We start from the raw sequence: 16,544 nt of genomic DNA, 5'->3' as shown, positions 1-16,544 counted from the left end.
CAAGTTTAGCCTCCTTTGTGTGGATCTCTTGTCACTGTCCTTATTAACATGGCTGATTATGCTGCTGCTGAGCTTGACACATTAGCGCTGGCCTTGAAGTGTGCCCAGAATAAATTCAGGCACTGCAGTGTGCGTGCGTGCGTGCGTGCGTGCGTGCGTGCGTGCGTGCGTGCGTGCGTGCGTGCGTGCGTGCGTGCGTGCGTGCGTGCGTGCGTGCGTGCGTGTGTGTGTGTGTGTAACATTTTGATTGACTGTGGCAGAAAAGGACAGGAGAAAGGGAAAGATTCAGTCCTGACTCAGCAAGTGAAGAAAGGAGAGGGATGGAGAGAGGGATGGATGGAGAGATGTTGATTATTCTCTGCTGTCCCATGTGACTGCACATGTCTGACACATATTGACCTCCCACTTCCAACACTCACTTGTTCAGCACTGTGCCTCACATATTGACAGATACTGACCTAAAGAGATTCACACATTTCAAATACAGCGTTAAAGGAAAGTCAATTATTGCACAATTAATGGAAAAACCCCTAACAAGTGCATCCAGACTACTCTGCTCATAATATGACACAAAGTGTTCATACTAAAGCTTGCTGGTGCAAAATGTCATTCTTTTTCTGTGTGCTGCAGACATGGTGCTGGACCATCAGGAGGCGTCACATGAGCTGGACGACAGTGTCAGGGTAAAAGTGCGTGAGGCCCTCCTGAAAAGACACCACCACCAGAATGAGAAGAAGAAGAACCTGATACCTAGTGTGCGCTCCATCACAGAGGGAACCCGCAAACAGTCAGAGACCCATCTGACAGGTGGGTTTCACACTGTTTCCCCAGGTGTTAAAACGTGTTGCATAGTTACATTCGGCCAAAACTAAAAAGCATTAAAACAGACATTTCTTGGTATGGATTAAGTAAGATGAGGTCATGTATTTTTATTAAAATTACTTTTGAACATCTAGCTACAGAATCTTTTTCAAATTTCTATGATTATGAGATGACAAGGAATTTCTTATTTCAGTGATAAGACGGTGACAAGGATAAATGCTGAAAAACAAGATAGGGGAGAACGGGGTTGGTTGTCACACTTTTTACTGTTTTGATGATTGCTCATTATCAAAACATCTTTCAATAGTCATTCCTACATTAAATTGAAGCTTAAGGGATTGGCATGAAATATGTATCCCTCTCATTTTCCAAGTCATTGTAACAAAGAGGCAAATAACTATCAAAGACACTCTGACACATTGTGACAACCAACCCCATCACAGGGATGGTTGTCACACACTATGAGGTTGATTGTCACACACTATGGGGTTGGTTGTCACAATGGTATTTCAATGGGAAAAATATTTCTAAAAAAGTCAAGAAGGCAGAACTGAATTTGAAAGTTTAATTGCACTGACAAGTGATAGGCCTACATAACTTTATGCATTTTAACATAAAATGAGCAAGGAACATGAACCGGAAACACATCTTTAGGCCAGCCTATATAACAACATAAAGGACAAAACAAATAGGCCTAACAATAATGGCTGACTCAACCAGGCTACATACAGTCACTGTCTGTGTTACAGATGGTAAATGTAGGGTCTGTGCACTCCAACTCATTTCACCATGCTTGATTTTGCCAACATAGGGGTTGGTTGTTACATGTGACAACCAACCCCAAAGGGAATGTGACGACCAACCCCAACTGGAATTTTTTGTTAGCATCAAGGCTAGCAACCATCTAACAACTACTTAGCTGGCTAATACAAATCTAAACTATAGCTTTGCCCTTACACTTTGTAAGGGTAACACTTGTTTTGTTATAAAGCCATCGTTTAAAAGCCTAGAAGAAAAATACTGAGGAGCTCAATATTTATAATTTGACATGAAAAACACAAAAAGTCCTCTCACCTCAAGTTCAGCTGTCTTACTCAAGAGAAGACAATGTAGGTGAGCTCTGATCCTAATCCTGGAAAGATCATTTGAGAGATAATGCTCTCTGGTGGCGAGATATAACGAGTGTGCCAACCAACCAGTGTGACAACCAGCCCCGTTCTCCCCTAATAAAAGAAGAAAGGGAAACAAAAGCAAAAGAAGTAATAGGACTCATACATTAAACTATTCACTGCTCCTAAGCAAATGAGCTATAAACCGCAAACTAAGCATTTCTGCCTCCTTGGGTTTGTTTATTTCTCCATTTTGCAGACTAATAAAATGAATGTACTCTCAAACACCTGTATACCCTTACTGTTGTGCAGGAACAGCCACATCTCCCCAGCCTCCGTCAACCACAGAAGCAGCTAAAAACGGTGGTGGACTGGACAGCACACATGTGGATCTCAGTAAGGTAAAGCAACAGGAGTTTTTCTGATAAATGTATAACATTTTTAAAATCTACCTTTTATGTACATGAGTGTATTTGGAGTAAACTACAACAGAGTGGGTATAAAAAAGTAGGTGAGATATTTGTGATTCTTAAAATTGTTTGGTATTTTGATCATGTTTAGGCTTCATGTAATCCCTGCCTTGCATGGATCTGTAATCAAAGTTTAGTGTGCTGTAAACACTGTCAGATAGGCCAGATAGTGCCCCCCAGGAAACAATGGTAGAACTACACTTGAGCAGACTGAATCAAACAGCAGCACTCCATCACTGCAAGACCAAACAGCCATAAAAGATACAGGTTTAGCCAAAAGAGTTAACCTGGGATTTTAAGATTTAAATATATTTATCATAGTAATGATAGCACATCTCTTTTTGTTGTAATGTCTTTTTGAAGGTGTAAAATGCAGGGATATTTTATCACTTGCATATTTTTTCACTTGCATATTTGACTGATATAAACGTGTACCTTGTCTATACAGGTGGACATGCACTTTATGAAGAAGATTCCAGAGGGTGCAGAGGCCTCCAATGTCCTGGTGGGAGAACTGGACTTCCTTGAGAGACCCATTGTGGCGTTTGTCCGCCTCTCACCTGCTGTGCTGCTCACTGGACTCACAGAAGTCCCCATACCTACCAGGTAGAAGACATGTATCTCCTTACAGATACAAAAATAATGTTTTAAAATGAAAAACAAAACAGTTTCTTCAGTAATAGAGGATAACTTACATAGTTAATCCTCTGCCAATGTATTTAAGGTTCCTCTTTATTCTCCTGGGTCCTGATGGAAAAGCTCAGCAATACCATGAAATTGGACGTTCCATGGCAACCATCATGACAGATGAAGTAAGAGTAATATGTGAAGAACAAATTTAAATGTCTACTCTTGCAAAAGAAGCCAGTTAATTATCTGCACTTCACTTTTGTCTGCATCAGATCTTTCATGATGTAGCATACAAGGCAAAGGACAGAAGTGACCTGCTGGCCGGGATAGATGAGTTCCTGGATCAGGTGACAGTACTTCCGCCGGGAGAGTGGGACCCATCCATTCGCATTGAGCCGCCAAAGAACGTCCCCTCTCAGGTACGCTGCTAGGGTTAGAAAAAACACTTTTCAGGTTTGACTTTTGCAACAAATTGTTGCAATAAACATGTGCCGCTAAAGTGAAATTCAGGGGTCGATTTTGATTTCTGTTTGATCCTGGACTGTTATTGGGTGTCTGCAGGAGAAGAGGAAGATGCCAGGAGTCCCTAATGGCACAGCATACCAGGTGGAGGAGGAACTACATGCTGAGCACCACGGGCCAGAGCTGCAGAGAACTGGAAGGTACTCATTTCCATATTTCATGTTTATTACTGAACCAATTTTAAATGTCAATAAGCAGGATTCTTGGAGGATATTACACACTTGTTATATTGGTATATGCTTTTACAAAAAAATGACCCGTGGAAAAACTTGATCTAACACGTAGGGATGTGTTGGAGCCTGGTGCTGGGTTTAACACTCTCCACCATGTCTGACAGTTGCTCAGGCCATAAAATCTAAATTTAGATCTTTGTGAAGATGAGGTGGAAGAATCAAGTGACAAGCACAATGACCAAGAGTGACAGCCTGAAACACAAGCATGTAGGATAACATTCTTGATTGTATTTCTTAAAGAAAGTATCCTCTGAAAATCTTGCTGTTACTAAAATAAGGTTTAATTTCTTGCCTCAGTGCAGAGATGTTAAAGTGTACTTCAGGAACATTACTAATAAAAATACCCTTGAGGAGAGTTTCCTGCTGTGTATTTTCCAATGTAAAAGTTAGCCTTTTATTGCAATTGATTAATTGTTAGCAAGCTTCACCAATAAAGGTGTTATGTGCAAATTGGTTACCTTATTGAAAGTTATTCAAGAAGATTTTTACCACTTGTATGTGTGCAGATTATCTGGCTGAAGCCAAGAGACGAGTTTACCTAAACTCAAACTTGGTCAGGATTTAGACTGCACCTTTAATTAGAAGGTTATGTATTATGCAAGCAATTATGCATATTTCCCAAAATGTCAAACAACTCCACTACCAATGCGAATAACTTTCTATGCTCTGCAAAATTACAAATCAAACCAACTTCAAATTTGGCATAAATGGCAGATTGAGCACCTCTCTCTTTTTCCTTGTGTCTGATATCAGGTTGTTTGGTGGTCTGGTACTGGACATAAAGAGGAAAGCTCCGTTCTATCTGAGTGACTTTAAGGATGGTATGAGCCTCCAGTGTGTGGCTTCCTTCCTATTCCTGTATTGTGCCTGCATGTCTCCTGTCATCACGTTTGGAGGACTGCTGGGGGAGGCAACCGAGGGACGCATTGTAAGAAGACAAACTCACAGACACATATTTCAAGAGATAATTACTGTATACATTTAGTAGAGACGTTGTGAGTATTAGTGATCACTGTACTGAACATGAGAGCTTCTCTCTTTGTTTTCCTGACTTGCTGCAGAGTGCCATAGAGTCCTTACTGGGTGCCTCTATGACTGGCGTGGCCTACTCTTTGTTCGCGGGTCAACCTCTTACCATTCTCGGCAGCACAGGTCCTGTGCTTGTTTTTGAGAAAATCCTTTTCAAGTTCTGCAAGTAGGTCTCACAAAAACCTCCTGACATTGTCATCTTCACTATCTTGGGTTGTATTTTTCTGACAATCATTATCATTCTCTCCTCTCATTTCAGGGACTTTGGCCTGTCCTATCTGTCGCTGAGGACTTGCATCGGCCTGTGGACGGCCTTTCTTTGTTTGGTGCTTGTTGCCACTGACGCTAGCTCTTTGGTGTGTTACATCACTCGGTTCACAGAGGAGGCCTTTGCCGCCCTAATCTGCCTCATCTTCATCTACGAGGCTTTGGAGAAGCTCTTCCACCTGGGAGAAGTCTACCCCTTTAATGCACACAGTGATCTGGACAAACTCACCCTGACTTTGTAAGTCACAAAGTGATGACTCTGCCGTCATTGCTGGTGTTTAGTATTATGTTACGGTTGATATGTTAATTCTTCTGAGGATTAAAATAATATTGTTGGTTCTAAGGTGTTAAACAGTGAGTTGTACAGAGTCAGCAAAACAAATCAGATATAATAATATCAATCTTTAGTAGATTACACAAAGTTATTGAAGAGATAACATTATTGACAAACTATAAATTATAGAGGTCCGAGAAGTGATTTTTGTGGAACTCCTTTTACTAAATTAGATATATTCCAGATTTGACTCACCGATATCTATCAAAAATAGTTATACCTTTAAAAATATACAATTATATAGAAATGCTTATTGTACTAAACACTCCTGTAGCACAATATGTCAGACCTGTGCAAAGGTCTGACACCAGATTGGAGAGTGCTCAAAATAGAACATTTTGAGAGACATACTTTTACCTGCATGTTGACCTCATGGAATTTCCATCGGCCATGGTTCATTGTTTGCATTGTTATCCTATAGGACAGCTGCCATTTGCTCACCATGAGTCTCCTTCTTTGTTGTCTCCGTTACAACTTCAGAAGCATTTAAATCACAGTGCCGAATTCAGTTTCCTGTCTGCCTAGCCTCACCGGGGCGGCTGTGGCTCAGTGGGTAGAGTCGGTTGTCTATCAATCGGAAGGTTGGCGGTTCGATCCCAGCTCCGGCAGTCACATGCTGAAGTGTCCTTGAGCAAGACACTGAACCCTGAATTGCTTATTCAGAGGTGTGTGAATGTGAACGAATGCGATTAGCTAATACTGATGGTCCCTTCCTGAATTGCAGTCTCTACCATCAATGAGTGAATGGGTATGAATGGGTGAGTGTGACAAGTAGTGTAAAGCGCTTTGAGTGGTCAGAAAGACTAGAAAAGCGCTATATAAGTACAAGTCCATTTACCATTACCGGCTGAGTCCATCCTTACTTAGAAAGTAACTAATATTAATTTCTCTTGTTCCCTCTTTCCCTCTCTAGCTGTAAGTGTGCAGAGCCTGATAATCCCAGTAATAAAACCTTGGAACTGTGGAGTGAAAGAAATATCACAGCCTCTGCTGTACCCTGGGCCAACCTCACTGTCAAGGTAACGTAAATATGTGGAAACACGCTGACACATCTAATGCCAGTGTGACTTTCAAATGATAGCACACTGCATTTGCTTAAATGTGTTTACTTTTGTTAATATTCAACTAACCCCTTCACCTTCCTTTGAGCACTTAACCTCTCATGAGGACCTTTGCAAACACTGAAAAGAACATTCCATCGATTAACCTTTCACTGATGCACGTGTAGCTGAACACACCAAAAGCTTGCCTCATGTATGGTGATTTCCTCCTACTTTGTAGGCTCTCCCTGACTGACAGATCATTTAAAACCATTCTTTGGTCTATTTTTCCTGAATCCTCAAAAGTAACATTGTTCTATTTTAACTCTGTGAATGTCCACAGGAGTGCATGAGTCTGCAAGGCCACTTTGTTGGGACAGCTTGCGGCCACCATGGACCCTACACCCCAGATGTTCTCTTCTGGTCGACCATCTTGTTCTTCTCTACTTTCTTCATGTCTGCCTTTCTCAAGCAATTTAAAACAAGCCGTTATTTCCCCACCAAGGTAATGAATCTGTACGACTCCTCTCAAAGTAAATGCTTGCCACATCAGTAACAAAGGATCTTTAATACTTTTACCTTCCATGTCCAGGTGCGGTCCATGATAAGTGACTTTGCAGTGTTCCTCACCATTGCTGTCATGGTTCTGCTCGACTATGCAATTGGAGTGCCCTCCCAGAAGCTGAAGGTGCCCAGCAAATTCCAGGTATAGAGATTATCATAACAATTAGAGCTTTGATATCAAAACCAGCCAAGTTATGGTTGAATCAGGAGCTCACACATCTCTAATTGGGTCCTCCAGCCTACCAGAGATGATAGAGGTTGGCTAATCAATCCTATAGGGCCCAACCCATGGTGGACCGTCCTGGCTGCATCTATTCCTGCTCTTCTCTGCACCATCCTCATCTTCATGGACCAACAGATCACTGCTGTCATTATCAACCGTAAAGAGCACAAACTACTGGTAAGACAAATATTGAAATCCAGATCATAGAGCAGCTGGAGAGTTAGTGTTTCCGTGACTGGTTGGAAGATTTACAACACAGAAAATCGAATTAATTTATTACCACTAGATTCTGACTGATCCTGTCAGCGTGTCTTAAGATTAAAATCATCAGTGAAGTTACACCATTGGGTTTTAACTGCACAATGCAGCCCTCCTAATAGTGAGACCCAGTTATCATTTCTGCTGCTGTTGTCTGATAACACAAAAACAAATTAAACTCACCGCTGCTAATTCGAATTTTAACTAACCAAACATCTTTATCCAGTGGTTTAGTCTGATGTTGTCTTATCTTCAGTCCCAATGAACATTTTCAGATTCATCACACATAATAACAGAGATTTACAAATCACACCTCATGTATTTTGCCAAACATCTAGTTGTTACAGTGCATCACAGTCACTAATGAAGAGTGAACGAATGACTAGGCTTCAGTCTCATGACCTTCTTCTTTCGAGCCTGATGCTTTCGGCTGGCAATTTATTTCTCCACATATCCAATGCCAGCAGGTATCAATCAACTATGTCAGCATCTGGCTTCGTAGTTAGAGCACACAGTTGGAGCACCAGTGCTTGCAGTGCATGCATACTTTTCTTCTTTCCTTTTCCAATGGGAATGCTGAAAATAGCTCTCCTTACATTGTCTCTGGATCTCCTTCCTGATATCACACAGCCCATAATGCCGCTGCTGTCGTGATTTTGTATGGAAAAAAACATGCATTGAAACTATGTCTTTATATAGATGGGATTTAAATTACAGCTGGAAAATCTACTTGAGAAATACCATCAGGATAATGATATATGTTCTCTTTTCACCCCTGAAATGAACCATTTATCAAAAACATTTAGCAAGCAGTTGATGTTGTAACCATTTTTCAGCCTGTTGAAAAAATGGTTGAAATTAGGTCTTTGACTTCCAGACCTGATTCATCCGTTTTTTGACAAAATTTCAACATTTAAATCCCAGTTAGTGCTAACTGGTGTGGGTTTTTTTTTACACAAAAAACATGTTGAATTGCTCTTGCTTGCAAACAAATGAAAGCAAAACACACAGGTAGTGGCACTTCTTTGAGTATCCTGGCAGGAGCTCTTGCTGAAAAAGACAGCACATGATGCAGATAGGTACACAGAGGCCAGTCCTTGCTCTAAACTAAAAAAATATTAGTGCCTTGTACAAAGAAATTAATAAAACAAATAAAGAGACTTTATCAATAAAAATGTGAGTCCTCTTCCACTCAGACTGAGTACAGTCAATGCTCAAGTCCCAGGCAGAGTCTGAGTCATCAGTGCTCGAGTTCAAGTCGAGTCACGAGTGCGGAAAATCTGGACTTGAGTCAGACTACAGTCTGAGTCCTGGACTGCAGTACAAAACACTAGCTGGGCAGTGGGCACACTTTTTCCTGTATTATGTCAGTGGGCCACCCCACTCAAAAACATCCTGATTCACTTCTATACATAGCTAACGCATAAAAAGCTCAGGAATGCGTAGGCATAGGTATGGAAGTGTTTGTGAAAAAGGATATGGTCGTAGTGAGCAGTTCTGTATGCCATCAGTGTCAAAATGTGTGCAAGTAAATGGATGAAAGATTACAAGTAAAGTGCTTTTGGTGGTTTGAAGGCTACGCAAGTACAGTCCATTACCATCCACAGTATGTACATGTGTCACTGTGATGCTGCTTCCTCCTGCAGGCATTAGCTCTATACCTATCAGTCCTTCTCTCCCTTATTCAGAAAGGCTGTGGGTACCACCTAGACCTGCTGATGGTGGGGATAATGCTGGCTGTGTGCTCCATCATGGGCCTGCCGTGGTTCGTAGCAGCCACCGTTCTGTCCATCTCTCATGTCAACAGCCTGAAGCTGGAGTCAGAGAGCTCGGCTCCAGGCGAGCAGCCGCGCTTCCTGGGCATCAGAGAGCAGAGGTTCACCGGCCTGCTCATCTTTCTGCTCATGGGCTGTTCTGTATTTATGACTGGAGCCCTACAGGTTAGTCAGACGAGTTGTTCAACGCTGCCCTCCTCTGGCTTGAACGTTTAATCAGAGACATGAGAGCAAGATATTGTTAAGATGTAACCAAAACTAATTGATGTTTATTGTTTTTTCCCAGTTCATTCCAATGCCAGTGTTGTATGGTGTTTTCCTTTACATGGGAGCCTCCTCTTTGAAAGGCATCCAGGTAACAATTTACCATCATAACATGATACATTTTTTCTATACTGTGAAGAAAAACTTCTGACTTGTGCACCCTCTAGTAGTAGCATCAATCCAGAACTCATGAATAACTGGCAAGATGATATAATCATATTTGCATGTGCATAGATATTGTTTCAGTTCACAAATATAGTTAATGCAGCTGGAAGTAGTTCAAATATAAAGTGTGCCCAGTTGTTCTCTTGCTCTCTCCATCTCAACTTCATAATAACTCTGCTGTCCCGGTTATGCCCTCTCCTAATCTAATTAATTTTGTCTCTATTCAATGAGGCCTGACAGTTTATACTCACACCAATCTAAGTGAATTTGTCATTCATAATCACTTTCTTTCTCATGCCATTATCGCCATCTGTGCCCCGGTTCTTTTCTCATTAATTCATTTCTCTCATTAACCTCCCTGGCTTTAACTTTCTCTAACACCTGCCTTCATCTTCTCAGTTCTTTGACCGTCTTAAGTTGTTCGGCATGCCAGCGAAGCACCAGCCAGACTTTATCTACCTGCGCCATGTCCCCTTGAGGAAGGTGCACCTGTTCACAATCACTCAGCTCACTTGTCTTGTGCTGCTCTGGGTCATCAAGACATCACCTGCTGCTATCGTCTTCCCCATGATGGTGAGTTGACTAACGCAGACACCCACCCATCCACCCACGTACGTCCCCACTTGATTTAAATTTCCCTCTTGTGCCTGCAGGTGCTGGCTCTGGTTTTCGTCCGCAAGGTACTGGACTTGTGCTTCTCCAAGCGAGAGCTAAGTTACCTGGATGATTTGATGCCCGAATGGAAGAAAAAGAACCTTGATGACGCCTCTAAAAAGATAGAAGAGGTAGTGTGAATGGCATCTTGAAAAGCATGTGAAAATAAATAAACATTTATGTACTAACACTATCTGTTTGTGGTGGGCGGGGGTGTCTTTGAGGAATCACAGGTTATGCTCAGTACCAAGACGGATGATACAACTTCTATTCCCATGGAGAGCAGCAAGCCTGCTCCGACTCCAAGAGCACATGACCCCAGGTTAGAACACATGTACATACATACCAACACAAACAGAATGCATGTCTTGTTTGGCTGTGGCAGTTTGTTTCAAGTGAATCCTGACAAGACTAACACACGGATACCTCTCCCTAACACTTTCCCAAAACAATCTTCTCTCTGTCCTTTACCTCCTTTTCCTCTTCCTGCTCCTCAGGTGTGATCCCTCTGATATTAATATATCTGATGAAATGTCTAAAACCACCGTGTGGAAATCCCTAAACTCCAATCAAAAGGACACTCGTCCTGTGGCTGCTAAGAAGGCAAGGCCATACCCTCTTTTTCCTCAACCCTGCCATCTGAAAAAAAAAAATCCTTCCACATTTGGTTCTTCTGTGCTTTAAAATCCATCATTACACATTTGCCATTTTCCTATGCAACACACTCACAGTGAAGACCAATGTTATAGTACTACTGTGCTTCTGTGTTCCTTGTAGGTATTTTGAATTTGGTGACTACGATACATCATTATTGTTTCTTCTTGATAGCTTAGAGTTTAACAACTTCCTAGCTTCAAGAATGTAAAATTGAAATTTACACCTTTCTTAACACAGCTCATCAGACTCTGAAATAATAATGCCAGCATACAGCAACTTCCTCGCTAAGTGTTGATTTGGAAGAAAGAGGATGCTAATATTAGCTGTTGTCTAAAGATAACTAAATGGGTATCAGCAATGTAGTATTTTTTCTCTTGAAATATGGCCCCAGTTGCTGATCAATCCGGACACATTATTTACAGATAGTACAAACTGAAATATGCAATTTGACGTCAGCATCGACAGTATTTCAGCCTCACCACTCAGAGTGTGTTGTTAGTTCTAAATGGCCCCCTCATGAATATCCTGTCATGTTGCTCAAACTGGTGATTGCAAAATGCCGTCTGACTATACTTTGTGCTGTGTTAACTTTGGTTTGTTTGCATTACTCTGCAGGATTGAAGGGCTCGAGTTCATAGACGAATAAAGGATATCCACAGTCCCGGCAGGCTCAGCTGTGTCACATGACTGCAGTTCTGGACCATGGGACACTGCGATCTGGCGCTTTTGACCGTCAGCCACTTCAGTGCTTAGAGATACAAGTCTCGATGATTTCCACCAGCTACCCACAGCACATAGTACTGATTACACAAAAGACATAGACATGCCGCAAAAATGCTCTTCTATTGTTGTTAGGACTTATTTTCCTGAACCAAGTCTCAATGATTGAATCCAATCCTAACTCTGACACCACTATCTTAGCTGGTTAACCAATAAGAAACCATAATCTTCACCTGACATCTTGTATCAGCCGTCTATGTAACCAAACTGGAAGGAAAGCCCTTAGTGATCAGCTCTGCCATTCTGTACACTGCCATTGACTTTCCAGCTTATTTGAGAGGTTGAATGAAGATGTAAGGGTTTCAAAAAAAAAAATTTCTCCTCTGTAAATTAAATAATTTTGAAATAGCTCTGTTTGAATTCAACTAAATTGAGTGGGACATTGATCGGATTTGAAAATGCAATCTAGTTTAAAAATCTTGGAGCTGCTCCTTCCAAAGGGAAAACTGCGAGGACACAGTGACAGCTGCTGGCAGCCACAGTGATTTCACTGAGATACAGGGACATCTGCCTATTCACAGCTGAAAGCTCTGCATTATTTTAATACTCATTAGAAGGTGGCATCTCAAACTGCCTCACTCACTCACTGGTCTATTTCCAAAGTGTCAACCATATAGAGTGGAGGTTTTTTTTTTAGCTTACAGGGGCACAGCTGTTGTTGGTCTAAAAATACAGGCTTTACTGCCCAGCATCAATGAAACAGCCCATTGTAAATTCTTTTGTAGGGTGGATTTTTCACCAAACGTCAGAACTTTTTATGGCCATAGCTGTACCCCAAACCCTTCCATGAGTTAATGAACATATACCCATTTGCAAGATTATTAGATCCTGCTTATGTACTCCAAACACAGTCCTGCAAAAAAAATCTACCTACATGAAGGTTATGATCTGTTTTTCTGGCTTGTTGATGGTGTTGAATCAAATGCATTAATAACAGCTTATGAAAGTTTATAATACCTGATCAGTGTTTTGGTCCTCTCTAGGCACTCTTAAGCAAAGTTCATGTTTTAATCATAAAAAAGTTCCCAACTTGTTCCCGATATGTTGCATATTTACATCCAGCTGATATTAAAACATCCCAGTGATTCATTTTATGTTACTGGCCACCTAATGAATGTAAGTTTAAATCTTAGTCTCCAGCTCCACAAGCCTCTTGCTTTAAGATGTCCCACTGTGTAAAACAGCCAATCACAATCTTTGTGAGTCTGCAGGTTGGCGCTGAACAGCTTGTGTAAAGCAGGTTTTCCTAATTTTTTTCCAAAGAAGTTAATTTCTTGGCAGCTAAATGTAAAACTGAATTAAAATTTTAACTTAAGGGTTGGGTGATAATTTACTGTTAGTTCTTAACTGCAAGCAACCTATTTTAAATGAGATCTACTGTTAATTGATTATAGCAGCTTAAGAGACTTTGGGTCCTCATCACAATAGAAGAGCAATTGCAGATATAAGACAACAACCTCCACACTCCACCATTTCATCAGAAACAATAAATAATACCCAGGTTTCAAGCCTACACTGTACACTGATGGAGTTTAAACCCTCCTTTAAAAACAAACCAGGTTCTTTTTAATAATCTCAGTAGTTTGTTTTTTCCTGTCATTGTTACTTAAATCTACTAGAGACACTTTTTCTTTAATGTGCCATGACTGTTTCTTTTTTCTAATAGTGGTGAAATGGTTGATTACTTAGTCAATTTCAAGTAGTATTGCAGGTTCAGTTATACATAGACCCACCCTCTTTTGGAAGCGTTAAACTTGGTGTCAGTTTTGCGTGATGATGTAAACTGAAACTGTTCGTCAGAAGACCCACAGCAGTGGCACAAAAGATGTAAAACATCCACTTTTTTTTGATTGATGGACCTTTTCTTTGAGCTGATGACTGTGTAGGAAGGAGGTTGTTCTACAGTCTTTGTCACGTGTTAGTGTCTTATCTCTTTACCTCAGACAAGTTCATGAATGCTCCTGCAAGGCACTTTGGTTGATGTCAGGTCAGGGGAGAATGCAAGTAAGAGGGAGTTTTTGTGTCCCTTTGAGTATCAGGAAATAATATATGACTTTTTTCTTTTTTTTTTCTTTTTTTTTGAGGATGAGGGGGGAGGGGTACCAGCAATAATTTACCCAGAAAGCAAATCCAAATTGACCCACTGCTACTCTTAATAACTGGGGTCCCTTGATGCAAATACCCCCCTTCTATTTCTCCCTGTTTGAAAAAGAATGGGCTCAGGAGAATTTAACTTTAAAACATAAAAACACTTTTGTTAATGTGCCAAAAACATTTGAAAAAATCACTAATAACACAAATTAGCAAAAGATATCAAACACAGCCACACTCTCATTCACTATTTGGATATGAAGATATGTCCATTTGGATGAATAAGACTCCAGTTTATTTGTTTTCTATTAGAGGACTCCATTTTAGGTTTCAGGCATGACAGTCACGTCAAAGCTTGGAGAGCCAAAGAGGGCAGAGAAATTCTGGTGACAGAATGATCCTCAATTATACTTCATTTGTAGTTGCACTTTCTGTAGATAAAGAGTTTATTATATATTATTTTCATGAAATCTAGTACATAAAAATGATTTTAAATGAATGTATTATTTATTTATTATTAATGACTAATATTTTTAGATAAAATAATCCAATTGTTCTCTTTGCTTTCTGTATATAGCGTACTGTAATAAAGGAGACGAGCTTTGGACGAAAAGCTAAAGAATGCAGCACATGAGTAATAAATGGAAGAATTCAATAAAATAACATCAGAGTTTATTAGAGAGAGGATTTCTGGTGGGAGACATTGTTAAATAACCTATAATTTTCATGTCCTTAGTCCTTTATGGAGGAGCCTTGAAAGTATTCATGAATCAATTGACCATTGTCTTATGGCAGCCGTTGTCCTCTGATGTCATACTCAGGGTTGGATGCTCAACAGCTGCTCTGATCCAGGTTTTATGTTGTATTATAGGGTTTCTGATAAATGATAACTTTACCATTTAGTGGTTAATAAGCAACTGAAAAGATAGTAAAAACCTAAAGGGGAATCTGGCTTTATTTCAAGACGTGTTAATCCAGTAGCTATGGTCAAACAAAAGAGGGAATAACAAACTATTTTTGACTTTACCTAGGAATTGGCTGAAACTGATACAACTTGATATTGTTTGGAAGTGCAACATGAAGGTACAGGAAGAAATTTCCTGAAATGTTTTTTTTTTTTTAAATGTTTGCTATTTAATATAATTGAGAATCGCTTTTATCTCTTAACAAAATTAATATAGATTAACCCAAAACACTAAGACTTAAAAGACATCCATTGATTTTTGGTCTGTTTTTTTGGGGGGAGGGCTTACCTTCACTCTTCTACTAAATATTAGAGCATGAATAAATCATCTGCAATAAAATTATCAATTTAGACCATATAATTAATGGAATTGGGTTTAATATCAATTTAAAACTTTTTTTATGTTCCAGTCAAATATCAGTCCATGTATTGATTTATGATTATTTTCAAGGCTCTCCTCCACAGTCCCAGTCATCATGGTGACTTAAAGAAAAGTGTATGAGTACAATAACCTTTCATGGAACTTCATGCAGTAATACCTCCTCATAGACACGTATGAAAGTTTTAAATACTGTGTGTGCTGTCACGTGCTTCTGCTTCGACTGTCAGACTTTTGAATGTGAATATAGTCTGTGTGCCTGAGGACCCATAATTTAACTAATTACTGGCATGACCAAATGTTATTCATTGTGTAAATATGTGTTCTAAATCTCATGACTAAGTGCAAACTAATGCTGTGTAAACTGAGAAAAACTACAAGAAAATGTCCATAATGAATTAGATCAACACTCTTAACCATCCAGAGCTCTATGACTGTAGATGATGAATTATTAAGCTAATGTTAGAGTTTTTTCATGGCCATCATGTGTCTTAAACTTGATTTTAACTCATTAATGTATATGTGAATGTATGGTAAGCATACAGTAAATTGCCTTCAGAATACTTAAGGTGACTACATATACATGTGAACATGAAGTCACACATTTTGATGGATGTGAGTATAAATATGTGCTATACGTTTGTGCCTGTCATGGGAAACATAACCACTTCCTGTTGTGCTGTCATTCTTGACGGGTGACCATCCTACATGCGACCAAAAAAATAATACATTGAAAAGCCAATAATGACTTATGGGCTGTCAAAACAACTCAGAATCATTCATTACTGTGTCTCATTTTGTACAAATTTTCAATTCCTCTGTCACATAATAATACAACACCAGAACCATGTGTTGATTTTCTTCTTCTTGAACCTGTACTTCACATTTATGTGTATATAAAAGTGAAAACTGTGCAGAGTGTAAGGCTGTGTCCTTCTAATAAATATGAGAATATGTACGTGTCTGTCTCAAGGACAAGGCCAGTTTGATAACAGAGGAAGAGGATGAAAAGGAGAGTTTGTCGGAAAGCAGGAGACTTTCAGGTAGAACAGCAGCAGTACCCTCAATCTTCAAGTCCTGGAGCCATAGAAAAGACTGATGCCTTTTCTCTTTAACCACTGAATGATTAGTCTTAAGCAAATTACATGTTTTATATGTATATGTAATTTAATTTTTGATTATGGATAATGAAATACAATAAATGCAGCTGATATTAAATTATGTCTTGTTTTTTAATCTTCTTGTACAGTTAAAAAAAACATTATGAGAAAGTACTCAGATATAAAGTTGACACATTTGAGCTTTGATGTCCTT

At 39.8% G+C, this 16,544-nt stretch overlaps 1 protein-coding gene and 1 long non-coding RNA gene across 3 annotated transcripts in view; one reads left to right on the top strand and one right to left on the bottom strand.

Moving 5' to 3' along the window:
* The window catches only part of slc4a8 (solute carrier family 4 member 8), a 35,032-nt gene extending 18,584 nt beyond the window's left edge, over window positions 1-16,448 (top strand). The window contains exons 6-25 of the mRNA XM_034692418.1: window positions 631-807; window positions 2,244-2,332; window positions 2,850-3,007; window positions 3,126-3,213; window positions 3,304-3,450; window positions 3,593-3,693; window positions 4,540-4,714; window positions 4,848-4,981; window positions 5,075-5,320; window positions 6,330-6,435; window positions 6,800-6,961; window positions 7,049-7,162; window positions 7,259-7,420; window positions 9,190-9,441; window positions 9,563-9,631; window positions 10,105-10,278; window positions 10,359-10,490; window positions 10,584-10,681; window positions 10,857-10,962; window positions 11,632-16,448. Of these exons, the coding sequence (XP_034548309.1) occupies window positions 631-807; window positions 2,244-2,332; window positions 2,850-3,007; window positions 3,126-3,213; window positions 3,304-3,450; window positions 3,593-3,693; window positions 4,540-4,714; window positions 4,848-4,981; window positions 5,075-5,320; window positions 6,330-6,435; window positions 6,800-6,961; window positions 7,049-7,162; window positions 7,259-7,420; window positions 9,190-9,441; window positions 9,563-9,631; window positions 10,105-10,278; window positions 10,359-10,490; window positions 10,584-10,681; window positions 10,857-10,962; window positions 11,632-11,637 (2,696 nt within the window). The 3' untranslated portion in view covers window positions 11,638-16,448. The remainder of the gene's footprint in view (window positions 1-630; window positions 808-2,243; window positions 2,333-2,849; window positions 3,008-3,125; window positions 3,214-3,303; window positions 3,451-3,592; window positions 3,694-4,539; window positions 4,715-4,847; window positions 4,982-5,074; window positions 5,321-6,329; window positions 6,436-6,799; window positions 6,962-7,048; window positions 7,163-7,258; window positions 7,421-9,189; window positions 9,442-9,562; window positions 9,632-10,104; window positions 10,279-10,358; window positions 10,491-10,583; window positions 10,682-10,856; window positions 10,963-11,631) is intronic.
* LOC117819189 overlaps window positions 1-16,544 on the bottom strand; it is a 44,450-nt gene that overhangs the window by 2,463 nt on the left and 25,443 nt on the right. The window contains exons 3-5 of one of the 2 annotated variants that reach the window (XR_004632477.1): window positions 3,346-3,458; window positions 2,837-3,000; window positions 1,897-2,045 (exon numbers count right to left, since the gene is read on the bottom strand). This is a non-coding gene — a long non-coding RNA (uncharacterized LOC117819189). The remainder of the gene's footprint in view (window positions 1-1,896; window positions 2,046-2,836; window positions 3,001-3,345; window positions 3,459-16,544) is intronic. The other variant, XR_004632475.1, reaches the window with a different exon arrangement.

Source organism: Notolabrus celidotus, chromosome 1, assembly GCF_009762535.1.
Source record: "Notolabrus celidotus isolate fNotCel1 chromosome 1, fNotCel1.pri, whole genome shotgun sequence".
Lineage (NCBI taxonomy): Eukaryota > Metazoa > Chordata > Actinopteri > Labriformes > Labridae > Notolabrus > Notolabrus celidotus.
The sequence above is the reverse complement of the archived record's forward strand: the minus strand, read 5'-3'. Positions and strand labels throughout refer to the sequence as shown.